The 23,337-nt window shown below is 40.8% G+C and overlaps 1 protein-coding gene across 2 annotated transcripts in view; it reads left to right on the top strand.

Annotated features, from left to right (window-relative positions):
• Nucleotides 1–338: 338 nt before the first annotated feature.
• Nucleotides 339–23,337, top strand: part of sh3pxd2aa (SH3 and PX domains 2Aa) — a 266,480-nt gene continuing 243,481 nt past the window's right edge. For both annotated transcript variants that reach the window (XM_073027125.1, XM_073027126.1), the window contains exon 1: nucleotides 339–575. In XM_073027125.1, the coding sequence (XP_072883226.1) occupies nucleotides 498–575 (78 nt within the window). In that variant the 5' untranslated portion in view covers nucleotides 339–497. The remainder of the gene's footprint in view (nucleotides 576–23,337) is intronic.

Here is a 23,337-nt window from a genome sequence, read left to right on the forward strand (position 1 = left end):
TCCATCCAGCCACTCAATACATGTTTATTTTATGAGATCCTATCAGAAATTGGTTTCTAGGCAAAAGATAAATCTGAAGCATCTACCACTGAACTGTTTACTTACTACCGAAAAGAATACCTCAGCTGTTTATCTTACCTCCAACAGCTGACACCAGGCGTGCTCGAGAGCCCTTTAAATGTCCCGCCATTTTCTTGTAGGCGGAGCTGTCCGGGGTGGGCTATTGCCCATCCTCCATTGCATAATTGGTTATTAAGAACAGAAAGGTGGGAGTCTGTCTTCCTATTGGCTCACTGACATATCGATCAGCTGCCGGGGTTGTCCGCTGTAGGGAGCGAGGATAACTAGGCGACAGTAGGCGCGCGCACGCGTGAGATAGACCCACGAAAGAAAGGGAAAAGCGGAGAGCGGCTGAGAGAAAGAAAGGAGAGACGCTGATCGACAGGGACTGGAAATCGCAGGTCGGGAAGCGCCTGAAGTTGTAGCCAGGCGGCACCATGCAGCCCCTGGGCCGCATTCCAATGGACGTGCGGGTCCAGGATGTGCAGAAGCGGAGGAACCCGAGCAAACACTACGTGAGTAGGGGAGCCAGCGGTGGCAGGCGCGGACTTCCCAAATTTCCTTGGGACAAGAGGGCTGCGGGAGGCTGGGTTTTTGGAATAAGATTCAGGAGGCACGGTGGTGGGGGGGGGGGGGAGACTACTGGGTTGGCTACTGGGAGGGGGAATGGGCGACCGTGAGGAAGTGGAGAGGATGGGGAGGGGGAAGGGTGTATTTGGGCGATGAGGCAGAAAGGGGTGAGAGAGGAAGTTGGGAGAAGAGGTGAGGGTGGCGACGGAAGAGGAGAACGGATGAGGCATGTAGTTGGGCGGCTGGGGTTTGGAGGGGCTATGGGCTTCAGGGAGAAGGAAGGGAAACAGTAGGCGACGATGGGGAGCGGGCGAGGAGGAAGGCTGAGTGACAATGGGTATAGGGCAGATTGGACAATGGAAGAGGAATGGGGAAGGGCGGGTGGGATGGTGATGAAGATCAAGGAGGATTGATGGGGTATGAAGCAGCTTGTGCGGCTTGAGAGGTGTTGAGTTGCTGGCAGGGTTGGTAGAGCATCAGTTTCATGACAACACGGGGTGAGACAGAATGGAAGGGCAAAGGGTGAGGATGGACAGCAAGCCGAGTAGGGAGAGGGATAAAGGTGTCTGATGCACTATCAATAACTCCAAAAGACTGGAAGTAGAGTAAATACCGAAAGGCTTTTATTAGCAGTAAAACAGAGCACATTCAAACTGGATGACTGCCCTGGACTGTGGGAGGAGCAGTGACACAATCACCTTTATCCAGGAGTCTGTGGGAGGAGCCACAGGAGCAGTCAGCAGAGGGGCGTGTCCAGACAGATATACATAGTTTACCACAGTGTCATAGGGAATTGGCAGAAAGGTTGAGAGGGGAGGGAGTGAGGGTATTGGTTTATATTGTCACGTAATGAGATGCAGTTTGTGTGTCTTATGTATCTATCATTCTATATTTAAGTATATCGACATGGTATAAAAGAAAACAACGCAGAGCGTAGTGTTATCGTGAAAGGACAGTGCAGGTAAAGAAATGAACTGCAGGGGTCATGATGTGTTGCATTGGAAGGTCAAAAGTTAACCTTATAACATGAGAGAGCTTTCCAGGAGGCTAATAACTGCAGGATAGAAGCTGTCCTTGAGCCTGGTGGTATGTGCTCTTAAGATTTTGTATCCTCTGCCCAATGAGCTTAAAAGGGGGTCTGGAACTTTGAGCTGCTTTTCGATGGGCAGCAATCAGTGTGGATCCAATAAAAAGAAAGGAGGTGTAAGTGGAGTGGCCATTGTGGAAGTGGGGCATTGTTAAACTGCTCCAGCTTTAGTGGAACAGGATTAGGTGGGAACAGGCTAAGTTAAGAAAGAAAGTTCATAGCAAGATTTATTTTTCTGTTGGTACATGGCAAGTACACTGAGAATGGATTCGGAGATGGTGGTATGTTTATTGTATGAGATATGGGAAATTTGGGAGATCTCCAGTCTCTCTGATAGCTATATTTGCATGAAGTGCATTGAGCTGCAGCTCCTTAGAGACCATGCAAAGGACCTGGAGCTGCAACTGGATGACCTTCAGCTCACAGGGGGAAAATCAGGTGATAGATCAGAGCTACAGAGAGGTAGTCACTCCTAAGTTGCAGGAGGGAGATATCTGCATCTGAAAGAGGTGGTTGAAGAAATTATGGAGGCATTAGTAATGATCTATCAAAAATCACTCAATTCTGGAATGGTTCCTGAGGACTAGAAAATCACAAATGTCATTCACCCTTTAAGAAAGGAGGGAGGCAGAAGAAAGGAAATTATAGGCCAGTTAGTCTGACCTCAGTGCTTGGGAAGATGTTGGAGTCGATTGTTAAAGATGTGGTTTTGGGGTACTTGGAGGCATATGATAGAATTGGCCTAAGTCAGCAAGGTTTTGTAAAGGAGAAATCTTGCCCAACGTATGTATTGGAATTCTTTGACCCCCAGGCAGGATAGACAGAGGAGATTCAGTGGAATTGTTTATTTGAAATATCAGAAGGCCTTTGACAAAGTGCTACACATGAGGCTGCTTAACAAAATAATAGCCCATAGTATTATAAGAAAGGTACTACACTAGCATGGATAGAAAGAAGTTTGACTGGTAGGAAGCAAAAGGTGGGAATAAAGAGGGCCTTTTCTAGTTGGCTGCCAGTGACTAGTGTGCCACAGGAGTCTGTGTTGGAACCACTTCTTTTCATGTTGTATGTTAATGATTTGGAGAAATAATTGAAGACTTTGTGACCAAGTCTATGGAGAATATGAAGATAGGTGGAGGGGCAGGCAGTGTGGAGGAAGCAGAGTGATTACAAAAGGCTTTAGACAGTTTAAGGGAATTGCAAAGAAGTAGCATTTGGAATATAATGTAGGTAAGTGCATGGTCATGCACTTGGCAGAAGGAATAAAGCTGTGTACTATTTTCTTAATGGCAGAAAATTCAAAAACCAGATGCAGAGGGACTTAGGAGTCCTCGTGCAAGACTGAGGCAGTGGTAAAGAAGGGAAATGCAATGCATTTCGAGAGGACTAGAATACAAAAGAAGATGGTGATGCTTAGGCTTTATAAGACATTGTTCAGACTGCAATTGGAATGTTGTGAGCAGTTTTAGACCTCTTTTCTAAGAAAAGATGTGCTGGCATGGAAGAGGATCCTGCAGAGGATCACGAGAATGATCCCAGGAATGAAAGGGATAACATATGCGGAGGTTTGGCTCTGAGATGGTACTTGCTAGAGTTTAGACGAATGGGGGAGGGGAATCTCATTGAAACCTATTGAATATTGAAAGCTCTTGTTATAGTGGATGTTGAGAGGATGTTTTCTATAGTGGGCGAGTCTAGGACCAGTGCACAAAGCCTCAGAATTATGAGGCGTTCATTTAGAACAGAGATGAGAAGAATTTCTTTAGAGGGTGCTGAATCTGTGGAATTCATTGCCACAGATGGCTGTGGAGGCCAGGTCATTGGTTATATTTAAGGTCGAGGTTGATAGGTTCTTGATTAATCAGAGTGTCAAAGGTTATGGGGAGAAAGTTGGAGAATGGGGATGAAAGGGATGATAATCTGTCATGATGGAGTGACAGAGCAGATTCAATGTACCAAATGGCCTAATTCTCCTTTGTCTTATGGATTTATAATCGTGAGTGGAGGTGTAATTGCCTATCCTTACTGAATGTGGTCTTTTGGTCAGGATTGGTGGAGATGGTGAAGGGTGGATGGAGATGAGGCCATGGGGGTTGGTGGCATGAGAGTAGAATGGAGAGCATGGTGTGTCTGTTGAAAATTGTGTAAGGGAATGGCAGGAGGAAGGTATTGGGGCCTGGGGAGTGAGTCTGTAAAGCATGTGGTAATCTAGTGAAGGGGAGTGAAGCAGGGCATTGGTGGGGAAATGTAGTGCTGAAGTGAATGATCAGCCATGATCTTATTGAATAATAGAGGAAGCACAAGTAGCCAAATGGCCTCCAATTGTTTTTGAATCCAGTAGTTGGATTTTGATAGTCCTGAGAGGAGTAAGGAACAGATCACAGGATTGGTAGATTTGCTTAATAAGCAACCTTTGGAGGTGACCTGTGGCAGTGGGGCAGGAGAAAGGATTACAACTGGTGCTGTGGTCACTGAGGGAGTGAGAGATGGTGATGGAAAGTGGGGTGTGGCATGGGTTTTAGATGGAGAATGTGTTAGAACATTTCTACTGTCTAGTCTCACTAGTACTTGATACTGTCTGTTATAACAAGCCGTTACTATAGTAGGATCTTGTTGATTGCTTCAAGTTTACACACTGGAATTTAGTGGGGCTTATTTCTCTGCGCAAGCCTAGTGAAATGGACATTTATTCAAAACACCAGTTCTTGCTTGCTCGAATGGTATTTATTAACCTAGGGATCCGTAGGAACAGGAGCAGGGATTAATGTTTCCTGTGAGTTTTTACATCATTGATTTCCTCAGTTTTCATTTATAAATTTGGAAAATTTTTATCTTTGCTTATTTCTCCCACAATTACTTAACAATTTCTTTTCAAATTTGCATTCACCAACCTTTCATGTGGTCCATCATAAAATGTAACTATTTTTGTGTGACCCCTTTGTTTCTTCCATTTATGACTTCAAGACCGACCCTTGTTCTCAACTAATTTGCTTTTGGAAACAATTTCTCTTTGCTTTACCTTGTCCACATCACTTGTGATTTTAAGATTTTCAACAATTTTTTCATGTGCATTGGTGTAAGAGAACAGCTTCTTGCGCCTGCCTATATAACTGAAACCCAACATCCATGAGAGAACTTTATTGATTTCTGTACCATCTCAGGGGCTTTCACATCTTTCCCAAAGTTCAGTAATTAGATTTGAGCACAATAAGCCAGTTGTACCAAACCAATAAACATAAGAGATTCTGTAGATACAGAAAATCCAGACAGAAAATTCTGCAAAGAAAATTCTTTGCAGAAGCCCAGTATAATTTTCTCGTTGTTGGACTTTATTTACATTTCTACTGCCTGGCATTGTATAGTTTTATATATTGCTTTGGTAGCTTGATTTTCTAACTTTGAAGACTTGGTCTTTGAGTCTGTGATGATTCCTGATAGAATCACAGTTCAAAGTAAATGTATTATCAAAGTATGTGTATGTGTATGTATGTATATATATCAGCATATAAAACCTTGAGATTCATCTTCCAGTGAGCATTCACAGTAAATACAAGAAACACAATACAGTTGATGAAAGACCGCACCCAACAGGACAGACAAATGATAACTGCAAATGCAGAGAGAAAGAAAAAAAGAAATAATAAATACAGTGCATTGCAGAATTCCTGGGTAAGAGAGGGGAGGGAGTGGGAAGCCCCAGAGAGGCATTCTGTAATGATCAATATTCCAATTGTTTAAAATCAATTTATCATGCCTGGTGTTTCAGGTCTGGGTGCGTCTGCACCCTGGCACTACTTCTCTGCTACCTGTCAAACAACACTCCCGTGGCACTCCATCCTCCCTATTCCCAGCATCCTTTGCTGTTGCCTGATTTACAAATTTGCTCTCCCCTTCATGTTGACAGATACAATACTGTACCAAGGTTTTAGGAACTCTAGCTATACATACATATGTATATATGCACAGTACTGAAAATAAACAAATATTGAGATCATGAGATGAAAACTCCTTGAAAGTGAGACCATGGGTTATGGGAACAGTTCAGTGAATGAGTGAGTAAAGTTGAATGAAGTTATTCCATCTGATTTAAGATATTTGAGGGATAATAACTGTCCCTCAATGTGGTGGTGTTGGTCCTCAGGCTCCTGTACCACCTCCCTGATGTCAGCAGCATGAAGAGAGCATGACCTGAATGATAGAAGTCCTTGATGAATGCTGCTTTCCTGCAAAAGCATTTCATGTAGATGTCCTCAGTGGTGGAAGAACTTTACCTGTGATGTACTGGGTTGAATCAGCTATCTTTTTGTAGGCTTTTACTTTCGAGGATATTGGTGTTTTTGTACCAGTCCATGATGCGCTACACAGAAGTTTGTGAAAGTTTTAGATGAAATACTGAATCTTTGCAAACTTCTAAGAAAGTCTAAGAGAGCAGTCAATGTCATTCCCTTACATTTTCCCTATATCGCTACAATTTTTAAAAAAGCTTTCAAAATGCAGTAGATTTGGTTAATTGGGCCATCCATTAATCGGGGCAGCCATTTATTTGGAACAACTCTTAAAGAACAAAAAAAAATCAAAAAGATAGCCAGGATTCCCTTTGATAATTTTGGACAATATGCTGATTAATTTGGGCAGGTGACTATTGTAGAAATTTTCTAACCAGTGTCAGCCGTGTGCAAGTCGTGAGACTGAAACTGCTTAGAGCAAATGGTTTTTAAATTTGTGTCACTTGAATGTGTGCAAAAAGCAGTGATTTTTGTCACTGATAGTTGATGAGTAATAAACAGTAAGACAATTTAGAACTGTTTTGCTTATTGTGGTTTCAAGCATTCAGGCTTGGATGTTCACAAACAGCCATGAGTGAAGATGAAATGATCATCTTGAATGTTATAATTAAAATGAAGATTTGGAGGATGCAGTTGTTGAAAGCACTGTTTGAAGGCAGTCCACTCTTTGCATTAAGTGTCTGTGCTGATTTTTTTTATTTATACTCAATCAAAAGAACACATCATGAATTATTTAATCGATGTCTATAAGGAGCTAATGCAGTTTTATAGTACTGTAGTTGTTTTGACAGTGTTCCAATCGATTCTGTATTTCATTAAAATACTTAATTTGTTATTCAGTTAACTGGTAGTTTGTCTTTTTTATGCCTTTTTAATTATTGTCATGAAACCTTGACTAATTGCCACTTAATTGGGTCAAAATGTACAGTTCCTGATATGTCCCAATTAATTGAAATCCACTCTATCTGGTTTCCATTCTCTTGGGCAAATTTAAAAATTGTGCCCTGTTTAATTAATCCACATGAATAAAATCACATCAAACCCTGAAGAAAAATATTATAGAGTCATAGAACATGACAGCCCAGTAACAGGACCTTCAGCCCATCTAATCCATGCTGGACTATTGTTCTGCACAATCCTTTGACTCATTACTTTTGCTGGCAGTTTGTTCTACTCCTCTGGCTGAGAGAAGAAGTCCCTTCAGAGAAATTTGCAAGGATTTTGTCAGTAATTGAGGATCTGTGTTATAGTGAAAGATTGAATAGGCTTGGACTTTATTCTCTGGAGCATAGGAGAATGAAGGGAGATTTGATATACAGATTGATGTATGGTATAGATAGGGTTAATGCAAGCAGGCCTTTTCCACTGTGAGAATAGAGCTAGAGGTCATAAGGGTGAAAGGTGAATATTTAAGGAGAACTTGAGGGAGCGACTTCACTCCGCCTAGTGAGAGAGTGAGTTCAATTTCAACATTTAAGTGAAATTTAGATAAGTCCATGGATGGGAATGTGTGCATGGAAGGCCGTGGTCCAGGTATGGATTGATGGGGCTCAGCAAAATTACAATTCAGCAGACTAGGAGGGAGATCTTGATAGGTTAGGAAGGTTATCAAAGGATGCAGTAGGATTTCATATGGAGGGATTTTGGGTTGTTAGCCAATAACTTACTGAAAGTGGCAGAGGAAGAGTATGGCATGTTTGCCTTTGTCATCAGGACATTGAGTATACAAGTTAGCAAGTTTTGTTGGAGGTGTATAAAACTTTTGGTTAGGACACAGTTAGAATATTGTGTCCTGTTCTCGTTGCCACTCTTTAAGAAGGATATGGAGGCTTTGGAGAAGGTGTAGAAAAGGTTCACCAGGATATTACTTGGAATGAAGTGCATTAGATAGAGAGTACATGCCAAAAGGGCAATATTACAATAGTAATGGGGGATTTTAATATGCTGGTAGGTTTGGGAAAATCAGATTGATGCTGGATTCCAAGAGGGATAATTTCTAGAATATCTACAACATGGCTTTTTAGAGCAGCCCATGGTTGAGGCCAGTATGGGATCAGTTACTCTGGATTGGGTGTTGTGCAATGGACCAGTATTGATTAGAGAGCTTAAGGTAAAAGAACCCTTAGGGACAAGTGATCATAAATTGATTGAATTCATCCTGAAATTTGAGAAGGAGTGGCTAAAGTCAGATGTATTAGTATTACAGTGGAGTGAAGGTAATTACAGAGGCATGAGAAGAGAGTTGGCCAGATTTGAATGGAAAAGAACTCTGGCAAGGATGATAGCAGAGAAGCAGTGGCTGGAATTTCTGGAAGCAGTTTGGAAGCCACAGGATATATACATCCCAAAAAGGGAAAAAAATAGTCTAAATCCAAGATGATGCAATCGGTGCTAACGGGGAAGGCAAAGTCAACATTGAAGCCAAAGAGAGAGCATATAATAGAGAGCAAAAGTTAGTGGGAAAGTAAGGATTAGGAAGTTTTTAAAAAAACAAAAAAGACAACTAAAATGTCATTAAGAAGGTAAAACTGAAATATGAAAGTAAACTGGCCAATAAGATTAACGAGGATAACAAAAGTTTCTTCAAATACATAAAGTGTAAAAGAGAGGTGAAGGTGGATATCAGACTGCAGAAAAAGATGCTGGAGAGGTAGTAATGGGGACAAGGAAATAGCGGGTGAGTTGAATAAGTATATTGCATCGGTCTTCATTGTGGAAGACACTAGCAGTAAGGTGGAAGTTCCAGTTGTCAGGGGTCATGAAGTATGTGAAGTTACCATTACTAGTGAGAAGGTTCTTGGGAAATTAAAAGGTCTGATGTTTCACTTGGACTAGATGGTGTACGCCCCAAGGTTCTGGAAAATGGTGGCTGAAGTGATTGTGGAGGCACTAGTAACGTTCTTTCAAACATCACTAGATTCTGGAATGGTTCTGGAAGCCTGGAAAATTGCAAATGTCACTCCACTCTTCAAGGGGAAGAGGCAGAAGAAAGGAAACTATAGGCCACTTAGTCTGACCTCAGTAGTGGGAAGATGTTAAAGCTGATTAATAAGGATGAGGTCTCGGTGTACTTGGAGGTGCATGATAAAATAGGCCATACTCAGCATGGTTTCTTCAAGGAAAAATCTTGCCTGACGAATCTGTTGGAATCCTTTGAAGAAAAAAACAAGCAGGATAGACAAAGGAGAATAGGTTGATGTTGTGTACTTGGATTTTCAGAAGGCCATTGACAAGGTGCCACACATGAGGCTGCCTAACAAGCTACAAGCCCCCGGTATTACATTGAAAATTCTATCATGGATAAAGCAGTGGCTGATTGGCAGGAAGCAAAGAGTGGGGATAATGGAGCCTTTTCTGGTTGGGTGCTGGTAACCAGTGGTGTTCCACAGGGGTCTGTGTTGGGACCGATTCTTTTTGTGTTATATGTGAATGATTTGTATTTTGGAATTGATGGTTTTGTTGCAAAGTTCGTAGATGAAATGAAGGTAAGTGGATGGGCAGGTAGTTCTGAGGAAGCAGAGAGCTACAGGACTTGGTCAGATTAGGAGAATGGTTAAAGAAGTGACAGATGAGCACAGTATTGGGAAGTGTACGGTCATGCACTTTGGCAGGAAAAAATGAAAGGGTAGACTATTCTGTAAATGGAGATAAAATATAAAATACTGAGGTGCAAAGGGATTTGGGGGTCCTTGTGCAGGATTCCCTATAGGTTAATTTGCAGGTTGAGTTTATGGTGAGGAAGGCAAATGCAATGTTAGCATTCATTTCAAGAGGACTAGAATATAAAAGTAAGGATATAATGTTGAGATTGTGTAATGTATTGGTGAAGCCTTACGGAGCATTGTGGGCAGTTTTGGGCCCCTTGTCTTAGAATGGATGTGATGAAACTGGAGAGAGTTCAAAGGAGGTTCATGAAAATGATTCCAGGGTTGAATTGGTTGTTATATGAAGAGCGTTTGATTTATCTGGGCCAGTATTCAGTAGAATTCAGAAGAATGAAAGGTAACCTAATTGAAGCCTATCAAATGGTGAATGGCCTTGATAGAGTGGATATAGAGAGGATGTTTCCTTTGGTGGGAGAGTCTAAGACCAGAGGACATAGCCTCAGAGTAGAGGGGTGTCCCTTTAGAATGAGATGATGAGGAGTTTCTTTAGTCAGAGAGTGGTGAATCTGTGGAATTCTGTGGACAGCTGTGGAGGCCATGTCTTTATGTATATTTAAGGCAGAGGTTGATAGATTCTTGATTGGTCTGGGCATGAAAGGATATGGGGAGAAGGCAGGAGATTGAGGCTGAGGAAAATTGGATCTGCCATGATGAAATGGCGGAGCACACTCAATGGGCCAAATAATTCTACTCCTATATCTTACTAGCTATAGGGAAAGTGTTGGAGGCAGAAGGGCAACCTGATAGAAGTGTATTAAAAAAAACTGACAGTGTAAGTATGGTAACAGATACAACAGCAATGTTTAAGAAGTATTTAGACAAGCCCTTGAACGGGTAATAATGTGAGATATAGACCAAGTGCAGGCAAATGAGATCAGTGTGGATTGGCATCATGTTTTGAACAGACATGGTCGGCAGAAGGACCTGTTTCTGCGGTGTACTATTCTGTATTCTATGTATATCAAATCGTTCATTTAGATTACAAATAGTAAAGGTCCTTGCATGAATCATGTGGAAAACCACAAATCACAGGCATCCAATCATAAGAACAACCCTCTGTCACCTGTCCCCATGCCAGTTTGGAAGCTAGTTTGTCAACTTGCTTTATTCCCAGAACTGTAAAATTTTGGACCATTTTCCCATGTGGGACCTTGTCTAAGACCTTACTGAAATCCATAAAAATTGCATCTCTGAATTACCCTTATCAATATTCTTTATTACCTAGTAAAGCGGTTTATTTATACTTGCATCTGATCAAACCTGATGATTTTTCAACCTGCTCAGGCAGACTACCGGTAGTTTCCCTTTTCAGTCCTCCAATTCCAGTAAATTGAATGCCCCTCGTCACAACCTCCAGGCAAAATATACTACATCCACCACTATCTTCTGCCTTCTATGAGCAAACCAATTCTGTATTCCAACGGGATCCCACTACCAAGCACATCTTCCCCTCCCCTCCCTTTCTGCCTTCTGCAGGGATCGCTCCCTACGCGACCTCCTTGTTCATTTGTCCGTTCCCCCCCCCCCCCAATCCCTTCCCACCGATCTCCCTCCAGGCACTTACCTTGTAAGCGGAACAAGTGCTACTCCTGCCCTTACACTTCCTCCCTCACCACCATTCAGGGCCCCAGACAGTCCTTCCAGGTGAGGCGACACGTCACCTGTGAGTCGGCCAGTGTGGTATACTGTGTCCGATGCTCCTGGTGCGGCCTTCTATATATTGGTGAGACCTGACGCAGACTGGGAGACTGTTTTGTTGAACACCTACGCTCTGTCCGCCAGAGAAAGCAGGACCTCCCAGTGGTCACATATTTTAATTCCACGTCCCATTCCCATTCTGATATGTCTATCCATGGCCTCCTCCACTGTCAAGATGATGCCACACTCAGGTTGGAGGAACAACACCCGATCATTGATTTCTCTAACTTCCGTTAATGCTTCTCCTTCCCTTCTTACCCCATCCCTGATTTATTTATTCCCCCTCCTTTTTTCTCTCTCTCTACCCTTCACTCTTTGCCTGTTCTCCATCTCCCTTGTGCTCCCCTCCCCCTTTCTTTCTCCCTAGGCCTCCTGTCCCATGATCCTTTCCCTTCTCTAGCTCTGTATCCCATTTGCTAATCACCTTTTCAGCTCTTGGTTTCACCCCACCCCCTCCTGTCTTCTCCTATCATTTTGGATTTCCCCCCCTCCCTCCTACTTTCAAATCTCTTACTATCTTTCCTTTCAGTTAGTCCTGATGAAGGGTCTCGGCCCAAAATGTCAACAGTGCTTCTTCCTATAGTTGCTGCCTGGCCTGCTGTGTTCCACCAGCATTTTGTGCGTGTTGTCTGCATTCACATAGCCATGTTTCCCTGGATCCCATATCTCATGACTTTCTGGATGAGTCTACCATGCGGAACCTTATCAAACATCTTGCATGGAATCCATGCACACCACATCCACTATTCTACCTTTATCTGTGCATTTTTGTCATATTTTTGTGCTCAAGTTAGCTCTAACTATTCCTTAAGAAACTTTATTTTGAAAGTGCTTCATTGACTATAAGTTGGAATGTCCTGAAATATTGGAAGGATTCATATAAATTTGTGCCTTTTGTTTTTCTTTGTTGGTGATCTTATGTATAACTGTGATTATATTTTTTGAGTATCAAGAGAATTAAAAATACAAAATTGGAGCAGGAAATTGACGTTGAGTTAATTGTCTGATTGAATGATGGGTTGGCTACTTTTATTGATATTTTGTCACTACATAGCTTTTATTGTAAATTATTAAGAGTCATATCCTTTGGGGAGTTAAATGGCTTATATTCTTCTAGTTTAAAGCACCAACTTCTCTCCATCATGTTTCATTTAACACAAGACACTTTATTCTGTCAACACAGTAATTTGCCTGTTATTTAAATGAACTAGCATTTGTTTGAGTTCTGATGAGTAAACATTTATTTACTCCCTTTGCTTTCTTAGAGCTTTTTCTACTTGCTTTCTTTTAAGAATGCTTCTGATGGTATACATTTTAAATATAGTTCTTCCCTATATTTTTGTATTTCCAAATGTATGACTCAGTAAAGAATTGCTTTTCAGAAGTTGTTGGTTCATTTCTAGTCTTTAGAACAAATGAAGTGTTTGTAATTTCAACATTCAAAGGACGTAACCAAATGTGCAAGCTAGATGCAGAGTAATTTTAACTATCTGTATCAGGTTTGATTTTTTTTTTAAATGAATACTTTGATACTGAGGAAGTGGAATTTTTCAGACAGAATGTGTTTTCATGCAGCCCATAATCTGAAGTTTATGAAGGGATAGGTGTGTAAACCAGAACATGTCTGAAATGTGCTCTCTATTTCTTTAGTGACCTCATTATAAATAAGGAGGGAAATTACAAAGCCATAACTTGGGGAAAATGCAGAGCATTGTATTCATGATGTAAGCATTTCTATACACGTCAGACTGTTGGCTTTGTAACAAAACAAACATCGTGTTTAGTTACAATATAAATGTGCCAAGTTCTTACTCTACTTACTGTATATTGGGTTGCAAATAAAATGGTAGAATGAATGCTCTAAATAATTGCAAACATATGCTCAAGAATTAGGCTGGTGTCTGGTGATTATCTTTGCTGTGTTGCAGGCCTTGACATATCTGCTAGATTTGCATCTCTTTCATTTGCTATTTGCGATAAAATATTTTATGCAATGAAAAAGATCAAGTAATTTATCAAGTGGGAATCTCATTGTCACGTTATATCTTAAGGTCCAGGCTGTCACCGTGTGATCCTCTTATGTAAAGTTTCTGAATCTATTTCAAATTCTCAAATTTCTTTGACATAGGAAGAAACTATGTGTTGCATTGAGTGAATGCAGAATTAGAGCAATCTCATGCATCCAATGAACAAGAGATTATCGACCACTTTTTGTAAACCTTTCAATTCCTGGGCATTGGTCTTTCTATAACAGTCCATGATGCATCCAATCAGGACTCCACTGTGCATCAATCGAAGGATCAAAGTAACTTTATTATTAAAGTACATATGGTAGTTGTCCGTCATGTCTGATGATGACAGAAAACCTGTGCGGGAGAATTTTTAAAGTGGAAGATTGGTTGCACTGGAGCAGTTCCACTTTCTTGATCAAGCATCAAGCATCAGAAACTGGGGTCTTCCTTGGTTGCAGTGGATGACCATGATGTGTTTTGTGCCTTGTCATGCCCTTTGCACTCCATGGAGCACTGCAGTACCACCTTCCAGGTCTTTGGATCTCACTGAAGATCTCATGTAGTTAGGCATGTCCCTAACTCATTGGAATATGAGGCTGCCAGTTACCCTCACCTGATTTAGCCCACCTGTCGAAGCAGTGTACTGGAGTGTGGCTGCTGTTGCATGCAAACAGATGAAAGCTGAATATCCAGTGGGGACCAAAGGTGAGAGAGTTGCCCCACAATGGGCTCTTCACCAAAGATGCTACCCCTCTCTGGACACCTCACACACCAATTGCAGATATGTCACCATTTCCAACCCTGAGATTCAATTTCTTGTGGGCATTCACATTAAACACAAAGAAACACAATAGAATCAATGAACAAATGCACCCAACAAATGGACAACCAACCAAGATGAAAAAAACAACAAGCTATGCAAATACAAAAAGAAAGAAATAAGTAGTAAATACCAAGATCTGAGACGAAGAGTCCTCGAAATTGAGTTCATAGGTTGTGGGAACAGGTCAGTGATGGGGTGAGTGAAATTAACACTTCTAGTTCAAGAACCTGATGCTGAGTAGTAAAATGTTCCTGAATCTGGTAGTGCGGGTTCAGAGGCTTTTGTATCTGCTTCCTGATGGCAGTAGTGAGAAGAGCATGGCCTGAATGGTGGGGCTCCCTGAAGTTTGTCAAAGTTTTAGATGATACACTAAACATCGAAGACAGTAGAGAAAGTGCCGTCTTTGTGCTGATCCCAGGACAGATCCTCTGATATGATAACACTATGGAATTTATTAAAGTTTACTGACCCTCTCCACCTCTGATCCCCTGATATGGACCTTCAGCTTCTTCCTTCTCTAATCAATAATCAGCTCCTTGGTTTTGCTGATATTGAGTGAAAGGTGGTTGCTATGGCAATATTCAACCAGATTTTCAATCTCGTTTTCATTTGTCACCATCTTTGATTCGGCCATCAGCAAATCTAAACATTGCACTGGAGTTGTGCTTAACCACACAGACATGGGTATAAAGTGAGTAGCACACAGTCTGAACACAGAATATTCTACAGGTGCTGGAGGTCTAAAACAACACATGCAAAATAATGGAAGAACTCAGCAGGTCAGGCAACATCTATGAAAATGAATAAACAGTCAATGTGTCGGGCCGAGTGCCCTTCTTCAGAACTGGAAAGAAAGGAGGAAGACACCTAAATAAAAAGGTGGGGTGAGGGGAAGGATGATAGCTAGAAGGTCACAGGTGAAGCCAGATGGGTATGAAAAGTAAAGGGCTGGAGAGAAAGGAATCTGTAGAAGAGGAGAGTAGACCATAGGACAGAGGAGGAGGAGGGAACCCAGGGGGTGGTGATAGGCAGGTGGGAAGAGGCAAGAGGCCAGATTGGGACTAAAAGGATAGGGGAGGGATTTTTTTTTAACCTTGAGAAGAAATCAATATTCATGTCATCAGGTTAGAGGCTACCCAGATGGAATAGAAGGTGTTACTCCTCCCTGAGGATGGCCTTATCATGAAGAAGCTATGGATCGACATGTTGGAGCAGGAATGGGAATTTAAATATTTGGCCACTTTTGGTGGATGGAGTGGAAGTACTCAATGAAGTGGTCCCCCAATTTACGAAGGGTCTCACCGATGTAGAGGAGGCCACATTGGGAGCACTGGACATAATAGACAATGGCACTAAATTTGCAGATGAAGTGTTGCTTCAACTGGAAGGACCTGGAAGAAGGTGCAGGAGTCTCAGCACACATTCCAACAGGCTCAGGGACAGTTACTACCCCTCAAAACGTCAGGTTTCTTGAAACAAAGGAAATAATTTCACTCAGCTTCACTTGCTCCATCGTTGAGTTGTTCTCACAACCAATGGTCTTACTTTTAAAGACTTTTCATTTTATGTTTACTCTTATTTATTATTATTATTTATTTCTTTTGTATTTACAGAGTTTATTATCTACTCTCTGGCTGAACAGCAAAGTTGAGCTGTCGTTTCATTATAGTTATTATTCTATAGATTTATTGAGTATGCCCACAAGAAATGAATCTCAGGGTTGTATATGGTGACATATATGTACTTTGATAAAAATTAACAGAATTTTGGAGCCCTGAATGGAGGTGAATGGGTAGGTGTAGCACTTTAGCTGCTTGCAGGGATACCTGCACGTCCTTGTGGTGCGTCTGATGATGATTGTGGAGGTTGTTATTGCCAATCCATACTTACTGAGGCCTGCAAGTGAGGAAATCAAGGATCCATTTGCACAGGGAAGTATTGTGGCCTAGGTTTAGGAACTTAGTGATTATTTTTGAGAGAGTGATAATGTTGAATGCTGAGCTGTAGTCAATGTAAAGCATCCTGATATATGCATTTTCATTGTCCACATGTTCTGAGCTGAGGAGCTAATGAAATGGCATTTGCTGTTGACCTGTTATGATAGTAGCAAATTGGAGCAGATCCAAGTCACTTAGGCAGGAATGGACATGCTTCATGACCAATCTCTCAAAGTACTTCATTGCAGTGGATGTAAGTGCCCTGGTGATCTTACTCTTTCAATTTCATCTTGTCATTCTATAGTGTAGTATGAATCTTATTTCAGTATTTATCTTAAGCCTTGCAATCAATGCCCACCAAACATAGATTTTCCGATTTTCTGACTGCCTTGGTACCCTTTGTTGTATACTGGTCATATTACCCACATATTTCCACAAATACTCAACTCCAAGGTGGCGGCGCGATGCAGCATGCAGCGGCCACTCCAGGAATGAATATCTGTTATCTGTAAGTAGGGGCCGTGTACAATCCTGATTTGATGGAGACGGATGTGTGAAGCATGGAGGAACATTTGGTGGAACTTTTGAAATGCTTGTTTTGCTGCCGCTGCTACTGTGCGATCGGAGAAATCTCCGGGAGGAAGGCCCCGAATCCACGGCTTTGCCTGTTGCTTGGTGGCCAGTACCGGGGTCAAAGCGCTCGGCAGAGACGGTGCTCGGTGTCGGAGGGCTGGTCAAAGGCTGGAAGCTTTCAGACGGACTCGGATTTAGCTGTGGTTGGAGCTCCCAAAGTGCTGTATCGGCAAGCTGCAGCGCTGGAGGTTCATGGCAGGAAGAGTTTTTCTTCCTTCTACCGTCTGCGTGAGATGATGGGCTGTCGGGACTTTGAGACTTTCTTTTAAACCGTGCATGGACTGCTCTTTATCAGATTACGGTATTGCTTTGCACTGTTGAAACTATGTGTTATAATTATGTGGTCTTTGTCAGTTAGTCTTTTATCAATTATGGTATTGTCTACACTGTAGAAACTATATGTTAACTATAACTATATGTAACTATGTGGTTTTGTGTATGTCTTGTAGCTTTAGGTTTGTCTGATGGGTTTGTAGTTCCTTTCTAGGGAACGTGCTAAGATGGTAGCGCGATATCGATATGCAGCAGCCTCTCCGTACTCTGGATTGGGGATTACCAAACATTATGTGGTTTTTCTTGTGTGGTCTGTTTTGTGCTTTTTCGTGATATCATTCCGGAGAACGTTGTCTCATTTTTTAACTGCATTGTATTTGTGGTTTATAAATGACAATAAACTGAATCTAAATCTGAATATTTCAAGAGGCCATGTTCTGAAATTCTTTTGTCGAATTCTGATCTTCCCCTTAAGCTTTATGTCACTCCACGAGTCACACTGCCCAGCAACCCAGCTATTTAACTGTATATGTTCTCATGACCACATGGGTTTCCTCCCATTTAACTAGGCTACTTATTGTTTAAGTAGCCAGGCTAAGTTAGTGGATGAAGTTGGGATTTAGACCTGTTGAGATGTGTCAAGGATGAGAAAGGTTCAAGTAATTGAATGTTTTTTCCTGTTCCTATGGTCTAAGGCAGTGGGAAAAATGGGAAAGGAACTCTGGTGTTCGTGTATCCTTGTTGCTATCTCTGACAGTGTTACTATATTGAAGAGTTCAGGGGACCCTTTGTGTTGTTCAAACTTAAATTCTCTAGGAAACTAGGTTATTCATGGACGAAAATGCTTCCTGCTATTCTGGTAAATTTTTTGAGCTGGAAGTTATCTTCATTGAAAGTGGCAAGTTTGAACAAGAATTGCAATTTTCTGCTTGGTCAAAGGCAGCTTCATGCCAAAGACTAAGTGGCAAAGACTTGATGCAAAACTTTTATTAGCTACAGTAGAATGTAAAATTCTTTAAAGGATAGTTGGCTGGACCCTGATGCCAAGGTTATCACTTTAAAAAAACACTGTAACCAGTTCATGCAGATGAGTATTGCTTATCTATTTGAAGATGCAGCCACAGTGATTAGTTTGCAGAGACAGTTGTAGAAATAACTTTTAGCTTAACCACATTTCAAAGGAGTCATAGAGTCTTGTGACATGGAACTAAGCCATTCGGCCCACCACATTCATGTTGACTGGTGAGCACCCATATATTAATTCCATCTTTCAGTATTTGGACTATAGCCTTCTCTATACCTAGGTTATTTATTTGACTGTCTAGACACAAATGCTGTTAGTGACTTTGCATCCACCACTCTGTTACGGTATTCCAGATACTTTATGGAAGAAAAATGTGACTGTCAGATTACCTGTAAATTTCTTATCCCTTACTCTAAATCTGTGTCCTCTTGTTTTATCTGCTTGTGATTTGGGTAAGATTCATGCAATTTACCACTTCTACCTTTCATAACTTTTATATACTCCAGTCATGTTCCTTCTCAACCTCCTTTATGTTGGGGGCTTCCCTCTTTGGTCTCCTTTCATAACTCATCATCCTCGACACAGGTGCCCCCTGCCCCCCAGAGCTGTATGTTGAGCACATTGCTGTAACATGACTGCATGGCCAAACACCTGAACAATCACATTGTTAAGTTCGCCAATGATATGACAGTGGTGGAGCTCATCACCAACAAGGTTGAGGCAGCCTTTAGAGAGGAGATGTAAGAGCTGGAGGCTTGGTGCCAGGCAAATAACCTGTTCCTTAATTCAACAAAACAAAGGAGATGATTATTGACTTCAGAAGAACTCATACCCCATTTTACATTGGCAGCACAGCAGTGGAAACTGAAGCAGTTTCAAACTCCTGGGAATGCACGTCACACAAACCCTCTCATGGTCCCAGAACACATCCCTACACAGTCAGGAAAGCTCACTAACAGCTCTACTTTCTGAGGAGGCTGAAGGGAGCACATCCATACTCACATCATTCTACAGATGCGTAGTAGAGAGTGTCCTAACAAACTCCTTCACTGCTTGGTACATAAACTGCAGTGCAGTGGACAGGAAGTCAAAACTGCCCAATACACCACTGGCACTATATATATATATATATATAGCATCCTTGCACTTGTGTACAGCAAATGACATTAAACAATCTTGAGTGACTGAAATACTTCATCCCTGGCAACACTCTGGTGAATCTCCTCTGTCAGTCTCCCTACTATCCTACTCTGCCAGAAGTGTGTGGTGATTAGAATTGTACACAGTATTCCAGTTAGGGTTTCACAAATGGATATATGAAAGACAATTGATTCTGAAATCAGGAGCAATAAACACTCTGCTGGAACAACTTGGGAGATTGAACAGTATATGTGGGAGGAAAGGAATTGTCAACGTTTTAGGTTGAAACCCTCCACCAAGAATCAGAAACCTCCAGCAGATAGTTTGAGATATCTCCAATGTTTTATAAAGTTGAAACATAAACTCCTTGCTCTTGTATTTAGTGTCATGATTAGAAAAGGCTAGTATTCTATTTTACCTATGCTGCCACCTTTGAGGATCTCTGAACTTTTTTTCTATCTCTCAACACACTTGGACCTTACCATTCATAGTGTATGTTCTAGCCTCAGTAATACTTACAAAATCTGTGGCCATTTCTTAGCACATTTCACTAATAAATTGATATCACCCTGCAGCTTAAAACATGTTATCAACAACTCCATCAATCTTTGTATCATCTTACTGATCATGATTCATGTATCCATATACAAATAATACATACTGTACATATGTTGATAATTTTGATTTTCATAATGACAACAGTAGGAAACTATTTAAATTCAGTGCAGGTTGAAGGTACCACATCAGCAAGATTACTTGCACCATGTTTCAAACAGTTAAATGTATAACAATAGGCAACATCTGGAGATGTTTTACATGTTAACAGATTTCCTATTGTAACTACTTCCCTTTCCTGCAACAGCTCTATGTAAACAATATCACATGTTGTTTTTTTCTCTTAGAGACCTAACACAAAAAGGTTACTTTCTTAATGTACAATCATAAATTGTATAACAATCACAGCTGGTGCATAAATATAATTCTCGGAGGTATTTTTTTCCATCTCAATTTAGCTTGTAATCTAAGCTAATGTTTTCTTTCTCTTTTTTTTTTGTCTTACTCTTTCAATCCTACTTCCACTAAAATGTTGACCAAACACTTTCACTTGACATCTTACTAAACATGGTTAATAATTTTCAATGGCTAATGATGCCAGTGACAGGCTTTGTTTCTGTGACGAGTATGCTAACTTGTAGACTTCACTTGTTTTATATGGCTCAATGTTGTTCTTCATCCATTTTTCTTTGCTAACAGACATACAGTATATATCACCTTATACTACCTAGAGATTAATTTTTTGCTGGCATTTACAGGAAAATAAAGAAATACAACCAAACTTATGGAAAACGATACATAAAACTGACAACCAACCAATATATAAAAAGAGAAACAGCATAAATTTAAAAAATAATATTGACAACGAGTTGCAGAGTCCTTGAAAGTGAGTCTGTAGGTTTTGGAATCATTTCAGATTTGAGATGAGTGAAGTTATCCATGCAGGTTCAGGAATCTGATGTAAACCAAACACAAAATCAACACACATAAAATGCTGGAGGAACTCAGCAGGCCAGGCAGCATCTATGGAAAAGAGTAAACAGTCGATATTTCGGGCTGAGACCCTTATTCAGGACTCTTTTCCATAGATGCTGCCTGGCCTGTTGCGTTCCTCCAGCATTTAGTGTGTTGCTTGGATTTTCAGCATCTGTTGATTTTCTAGTAAGTGTATTAAATCTATATTATGAATTACTGCTTCACCAGCCATTACATCTGTTGGTTTGAACTGGTCATAGTTAACAAGGAGCATATAATACAAATTAATTTAGAATAACCTGCATAAAATGTAGTAAGACATGTAATTGTATTATATAAGTGATACCTCAAATTATGCATCTTGAAGATTAAACCTCTTTTTACTGGACGTCTCTAGATGTGGCTTGTTAGCCCCTTGCTAACAGCCACAGGGCTCAGCGGTGAGAACACCATCTTTCTCAGACTCTGTATGTCTAGGGTTGATATGACTTGGGTCCCACCAAACCCGGGAGGTTGGAATGTCTTGCCCACCTGAACCCCAATCTGTGTGAATACTGTGTAACTACTGCTCCCCATGCAATCACCTGTTGGCAAGAAATAACAGTCTGTAAACTGCGTACAATTAATAAGAAAGTATATTTATAAATGTTAACTTAATCAAGCACCTAACTTTTTTCATTTCTATTCTAGTACTACTTAATTTAACTATTTTCTGTGATTCATGTTTTTTGCCTCTATTATTATGTAATTTATTCACACAAACAAAGCTTGTTACCAGCATCCTTGACCATTGAGAATTACTAACTAGCTTATCATATCCTCGATAAATGCAGTCACCCAGGACATGCTCTGTCATTGCTGCTCCCATTAGGAAGAAGGTACAGAAGCCTCAGGACTCACACTACCATGTTTAGGAACAGTTATTACCATTCAACCATCAGGCTATTGAACCAATGGGGATAACTTAACTCAGCTTCACTTGCCCTATCATTGAAATGTTTTCACAACCAAAGGACTTACTTTCAAGGACTCTTCATTTCATGTTCTCAATATTTATTGCTTGTTTACTATTATTATTATTATTTCTTCTTTTTCTGTTTGCATAGTTTGTTGTTTTCTGCACTCTGGTTGAATACCCTGGTTGGGTGGTTTTTCATTGATTTTGTTATTGCAATTCTGTAGATTTATTGAGTATGCCTGCAACAAAATGAATCTCAGGGTTATGTATGGTGATGTATATGTACTTCAATAATCAAAAATAACTTTGAATTTTATATAGCTGCGGTGCCTGGGACTTTTACACAACACTAGTAATTTTATATGTTGTATTGTACTGCTGCTGCTGCAGAAAAAATCAAATTTCATGGGAAAAAAAACACAAAATGCTGGCAGAACTCAGCAGGCCAGACAGCATCTGTGGGAGGAGTATTGTCGTCACTACCTCCTCCCATAGATGCTGTCTGGCCTGCTGAGTTCTGCCAGCATCTTGTGTCTTTATTTATTTCCAGCATCTGCAGATTCACTCGTGTTGCCATCAAATTTCATGACATGGATTCTAATCACTCTGATTCCGATGGAGTCTCTTGTGGACTGAGAGTGGGAAGGGTGCAGAGAGAGGGGAATCATGGTTGGGAAAAGAGGAAAAAGAGAAGGGAGGGAGCAGGACACACTGGGAAGACATTCCTAATGATCAATAAAGCAATTGTTTGGAATCAGATTGCCTTGCCTGCTGTCTCAGGATTGGGTGTGTCTGCACTCGTGCCTAACCCCATCCCAGAACTTCTCTGCCGCCTGTCCTACACTCTTCTCGCGGCTCTTCACCCTCGCCATTCCCAACTTCGTATGCTCCCGCCGGATTTACAAACTCGCTCTCTGCTCTGTGTTGACAAATACAGTACTGTGCAATTGAATTTTATTTATTTATGCATTTTTATTGACTTTTATATGTGCTTAAGACTTTTGCACAATACTGTATTCCATGAAACTTCAGCTCATTGGAACAGCCGCTTAATTGACCCAAAGTGTACTAGTCCTGATGTGTCTGAATTAATGGGAGTCCACTGTATATGGTAACATATATATACTTTGATTTTAAATTTACTTAGAACTTTTCTGCCTGATCACCATTTCCCTTGTTTCTCGGAGTCTCTTTGGTTGGAACAGTAAACATATTCTACAAAGATGGGGAGATAGTACTGGACTTCTAGCATGGTTGATTGAGAGCAGCAAATCTACAAATTCTACATGAAAATATTTTGCATTTAAATATGTTATGTTTTGTAACTTAAAAACATTAAGTTAATTAAAAAGAAGATACAGGAGTCTGGAATGTGAGCCTGACTTCATGTTTTACTTTAAGTGAGGGGCACAAGTATCACATGGTAGCATCATGACGTATGTAATTTGTGTATTTTTACATATAACCCTAATGAATCAAATATACAACAAATAATGCTGAATCAAAATATATTTACAAGATTACTCAAGTATTGCTGAAATATTGAATGCACAACAAAATGTCCGCGTGCGTGTGTGTGTGTGTGTGTGTGTGTGTGTGTGTGTGTATATATGTATATATATATATTTAAAAAGTTCATTT

Source organism: Hemitrygon akajei, chromosome 23 (assembly GCF_048418815.1).
Source record: "Hemitrygon akajei chromosome 23, sHemAka1.3, whole genome shotgun sequence".
Classification (NCBI taxonomy): domain Eukaryota; kingdom Metazoa; phylum Chordata; class Chondrichthyes; order Myliobatiformes; family Dasyatidae; genus Hemitrygon; species Hemitrygon akajei.